Genomic DNA, 5,240 nt, shown 5'->3' on the forward strand with positions numbered 1-5,240 from the left:
CAAGGCCCAGAGGTACCCACCAGCCAGCACCAAGGCTCAGAGGTGCCTGCCAGCCAGTACCAAGGCCCAGAGGTGCCCGCCAGCCAGCACCAAGACCCAGAGGTGCCAGCCCAGCATTGCCCAGAGGTGTCCGCCAGCCAGCCCAGCATTGCTTGCCAGGTACGCATTAAATAATGGCAGATAGTACCAAAAAAAGCCGTAAATCAATTACCTTGGATATGAAGGCTAAAATGATTAAATTGTATGATGAAGGTGTAACTCAAGCTGAAATAGGCCGAAGGCTAGGCTACACTTGGACTACAGTTAACACCGTCATGAAAAACAGAGAAAAACTTCTTGCAGAAATTAAGAGTGCTACACCTGTTAACACAACAACAATTTGGGAGCTGCGGTGGCTCAACGCGATTGGCACTGCGCTGACAAGCCATTCACCTCTGCAGCTAGGGGTTCGGATCCCGGTCTCGGCTTCATGTGAATTGAGTTTGGTGGTCTCAGCCCGGCTCCCGGTGGGTGTGCTATGCAAGGTAAGCCTGCGCTTAGTACGCCCACCCCCCTCCCACAAAAACCACCACACCTACACACGCACTCTAAATTGGGTTAACACACGCACTTTGACCACGCGGTCTCTAAAAGAGAGGCAAAGGACTAATGGGGCTGGTTGAGCGGGCTAATCCTCTCACTCCCTTATAGGGAGTCCCTCTGCCCCGTTGGGCTTCAAAGCGGAGCAGGTAGGGCGGGCTGTGTGGGAGGACCCCCTCACACACCCGCCATTGCCACCCGGGGCATGGAGAAAGGTGGCAGATTGCCTCTGGGGGAGGCCTGCCTACTCCCAACTCCTGCAGTCCGGCTCCTCTCTCGAGTACACGCACAAAAATACACTTTAAAAAAAAAAAAAAAAAAAAAAAAAAAAAAAAAACACAACAACAATTCGAAAAAGGGATAGCATTGTTGCAGACATGGAGAGACTCTTAATACTTTGGATAGAAAATCAGACTACACGTCATGTTCCTGTCAACCAGGCAATTATACAAACTAAAGCCTTAAGTCTATTCAATGACCTGAAGGCTAAGAAAGATGAGACAGCAAAGGATGCAGAATGTTCTGCAAGCCGTGGATGGTTTGATAGGTTCAAGAAAAGGTCTAACCTACATAACATTAAAATACAAGGAGAGGCAGCTGCTGCAGATCATAAGGCTGCAGAAAGCTATCCAAGCGATCTTGCCAAAATTATTCAAGATGGAGGCTACTCCATGGATCAGATTTTTAATGTGGATGAGACTGGTCTATTCTGGAAGAAGATGCCTGCAAGAACCTTTATCGCAACACAGGAAAGATCAATGCCAGGCTACAAGCCAGCTAAAGATAGAATAACCCTTCTGTTAGGTGGCAATGCTTCTGGTACCTTAAAGCTAAAGCCTTTGCTAATTTAAAGATGGGAAAATCCAAGAGCTTTGAAGAACTACGTTAAAACTAGACTTCCAGTGCATTGGAGAGCTAACAAAAAAGCATGGGTTACTGCAGCCCTTTTTGAAGATTGGTTTGACACCTGCTTTGTTCCAGAGGTGAAAGCCTATTGCAAGGACAACAATATCCCTTTCCACATTTTGCTGCTTGTTGATAATGCCCCTGGACACCCTCAAACACTAGATGAGCTGAATCCTAACATTCGAGTGCAGTTCCTACCACCAAATACTACCTCACTACTGCAGCCAATGGATCAATGCGTCATTGCCGCCTTCAAGTTAAACTACTTAAAAAGAACATTCAGTAAGTGTATTGCAGCAATAGACAAAGAAGAAGGAGAAGGTAAAGAAGTCCTATCCAAATTCTGGAAAAGCTACAACATCTTGGATTGCATTAAAACTGTCAGGCCCCATACACACGATAGAATCCATCCGCTGAAAAATCCCAGCGAATGGGTTTCAGCGGATAGATCCTATGGTGTGTACACTCCAGCGGATCTGTTTCCGCGGATATTTATCCCCTGGGATGGATTTCCAGCGGATAAATATTTGATGACATGCTATCAAATCTATCCGCTGGAATCCATCCCAACGGATGGATCCGGGGGTTTGTACAGACTCACCGGATCCATCCGTCCGAAGGGATCCCCCGCATGCGTCGTAATGATTCGACGCATGCGTGGAATTCCTTATATGACAGTGTCGCGCACGTCGCCGCGTCATAATCGCGGCGACGGCGCGACACGTCATCGCCAGAGGATTTTGGCCCGGATTTCGATTCGATGGTGAGTACACTCCATCGGATGGAAATCCGCGGAAATCCTCGAGAGGATTTATCCGTGGAAATGGTCCGCTGGACCGTATCCACGGATAAATCCTCCCGTGTGTATGGGGCCTAAGAGATGCTTGGAATGACATAAAGGAAACCACAATGAAAAGGGCCTGGAAAAAATTATGCCCACAGTTAGTTGATGATTCAGAAGGCTGTGACGATCATGTAGCTACTGCTACTGAAAATATTGTAGATATGGCAAGGCAGTTAGAGCTGGAAGTGGAGCCAGAAGATGTTGCTGAACTGCTTGCGTCCCACACGGAGTCCCTCAGCAATGAAGATCTTCTAGAACTTGAAGAGGAGAGAGAAGAAGATGTGCAGGATGGGGTTGAGATCATTGATCAGCCTGAAGGTTTAACTTCAAAAATTCTCTTTGAAGCTTTCCGTCATCTTGATAGCGCCATGGCTCTATTTGAAAAGCATGATAGGGATTTTGAAAGACGTTCCAAAGTCAATGCTAACATCTCAGGGGCTTATGCCTGTTACAAAGAAATCTACAGGGAGAAAAAGAGAGCTACACGTCAAACCTCCATAGAAACATATTTTTCTAAAAGTCCATCAGCACGCAGATCATCATCAACTGACAGTCTGTTTCCAGCTCTGACATCACCACCGTGTCCTGCTCCTATTGCTACTTGTAGTACACCCAATTCTCCAGCAAGAAAGCGCCTCGTTTTTGAAGACTTGACTTGTGAAACAGAAGATACCTGCATACCTGACAGTCCATTTCCAGCTCTGACATCACCATCAAGTCCTGCTCCTACTCTGATTTCTTCTTGTAGTACACCCATTTCGCCAGCAAGAAAGCGTCTCGCCTTTGAAGATTTGACTAGTGAAACAGAAGATACCTGTATGCCTTCACCCTTCCTACCACAATGAATTATCTCAGCTGCTCTGGCCTTGCAACAACAATGAGATGGGGTAAGCTTACAATTTTTATTTGAATATTGTGTTTATTTTAGTTATCAATGCATTATTCATATGAGTTATGCTTGTAAATGACTATTGCAATGCAGTGCACACATTTAGAAGTGAAAAAAGGTATTGCTTCACTTTAAGTAAATTTTCGCTTTACATACATGCCCCGGTCCCATTGTGTACTTAAAAGTGGGGTATGCCTGTACATGTCTATGAATTGGGGAAGGAAATGTGGGGATGTGAATTTGTCCACCATTGCTCCTGTAATAAAACACAATACATCATGATTTAGTTAACATACTACACCAAAATATTAATATCATATACCGTATTTATCGACGTATACCGCGCACTTTTCCCCCCTGAAAATAGGGGGAAAATCACGCACAGTCCCGCCTCCGCCACCAGCATTGGACCAGTGTTCTGTCTGTCACAGGAGATGGTCCGATGGCGGAGGCGGGACTGTGCGTGTGTGACGTGACAGCCGAGTGAGAGCCGAGTGGTGATTTCCGGCTGTGTTTTCTGGCGGGCGCTCGTCCCCCTCCTTCCCCTCCAAGGTATGCCATAGGTACGTGCTACCGCTACCAAGTAGGTACAAAGTCCCTTTGCAGGCATTTTTTTTTTGGTCCACACCTTATGTGTGGGAGGTAATTGGTGTACAGGTACAATTTGCTGTTGATCTTTGTACTTTACAACTAGCAACTGAAGATCAGTCCAAAAATACTACCAAGGTTGACTTTGCACTTGAAAAGCTGGGCTTCTGGTCTATTTCAGTTTACTATTGCATATGTCAAACGTGATTTCTTATTGTGCAAAGCACGCACTTCTTAGGCTGGTTTCCTCACCCTCCCCCTCACCACAGACTGCTGAACATTTGGGTACAGAAGCCCCAAGCCGCGCTACAGTCCCGGTCAGCGCTGCCTGCGTCTGATGCCGCGTACACACGATCATTTTTTCCGCATGAAAAAAACTTTGTTTTTAAAAAACGTCATTTAAAATGATCGTGTGTGGGCTGCACATCGTTTTTCAGTTTCTGAAAAACTAAATTTTTTTTTAGAACATGCTGCATTTTTTAACGTCGTTTTAAAAAATTTTGTTTTTCGGGTTGTAAAAAATGATCGTGTGTGGGCTAAAACGCAGTTTAAACCTGCGCATGCTCAGAAGCAAGTTATGAGATGGGAGCGCTCATAATTGAGTAAGCACATTCATCACGCTGTAACAGACAAAAAAGCGCAAATCGTCTTTTACTAACAAGGAATCAGCTAAAGCAGCCCAAAGGCAAAGAGAACTTCCCCTTTAGAGTGCCGTTGTACGTGTTGTACGTCACCGCTATGGATGAGCTTCGAGTTCGAGTCGAACTCATGTTCGACTCGAACATTGCCTGTTCGGCGAACAACAAACAATTTGGGGTGTTCGCGGCAAATTTGAAAAGCCGAGAAACACCCTGTTAAAGTCTATGGGAGAAATCTAAAGTGCTAATTTTAAAGGCTAATATGCAAGTTATTGTCCTAAAAAGTTGTTTGGGGACCTGGGTCCTGTCCCAGGGGACATGTATCAATGCAAGTTTTTAAAACGGCTGTTTTTTTCGGGAGCAGTGATTTAATAATGCTAAAGTGAAACAATAACAGTTGAAATTTTCCTTTAAATTTCGTACCTGGGGGGGGTGTAAATGTTAGCATGTGAAATAGCGCATGTTTCCCGTACTTAGAAAACTGTCCCTGCACAAAGTGTAATTTCTAAAGAAAAAAAAGACATTTAAAAACTGATTGCGGCTATAATGAATTGTCGGCTCTGGCAATTCAGAGCGAATTCATTCATAAAAAAAATAAAAAATAAATGTGGGGGTCCCCCCAAATTAAATTACCAGGCCCTTCAGGTCTGGAATGGATATTAAGGGGAACCCCGCTGTCAATTTAAAAAAAATGACGTGGGGGTTCCCCCCAAATATCCATTCCAGACCCCTCAGGTCTGGTGTGGATTTTAAGGGGAACTCCACCCCAAATTTAAAAAAAAATGGCGTGGAGTTC

The 5,240-nt window shown here is 45.0% G+C and overlaps 1 protein-coding gene and 1 pseudogene across 1 annotated transcript; both read left to right on the forward strand.

Annotated features, from left to right (window-relative positions):
* Positions 1–230: 230 nt before the first annotated feature.
* On the forward strand, positions 231–2,378 carry LOC120910447 (annotated as a pseudogene).
* Positions 2,327–3,267, forward strand: LOC120909153 (tigger transposable element-derived protein 1-like). Its single transcript, XM_040320850.1, has one exon. The coding sequence runs from the start codon at positions 2,395–2,397 to the stop codon at positions 3,172–3,174; it is 780 nt and encodes a 259-aa protein (XP_040176784.1). The 5' UTR covers positions 2,327–2,394; the 3' UTR covers positions 3,175–3,267.
* Positions 3,268–5,240: the final 1,973 nt, after the last annotated feature.

The sequence above is a fragment of the Rana temporaria genome, chromosome 8, assembly GCF_905171775.1.
Source record: "Rana temporaria chromosome 8, aRanTem1.1, whole genome shotgun sequence".
Taxonomy (NCBI): Eukaryota; Metazoa; Chordata; class Amphibia; order Anura; family Ranidae; genus Rana; species Rana temporaria.

Coding starts and splice junctions, on each gene's coding strand:
- LOC120909153 (XM_040320850.1), top strand. CDS start 2,395: ATGAAAAGGGCCTGGAAAAAATTATGCCCACAGTTAGTTGATGATTCA.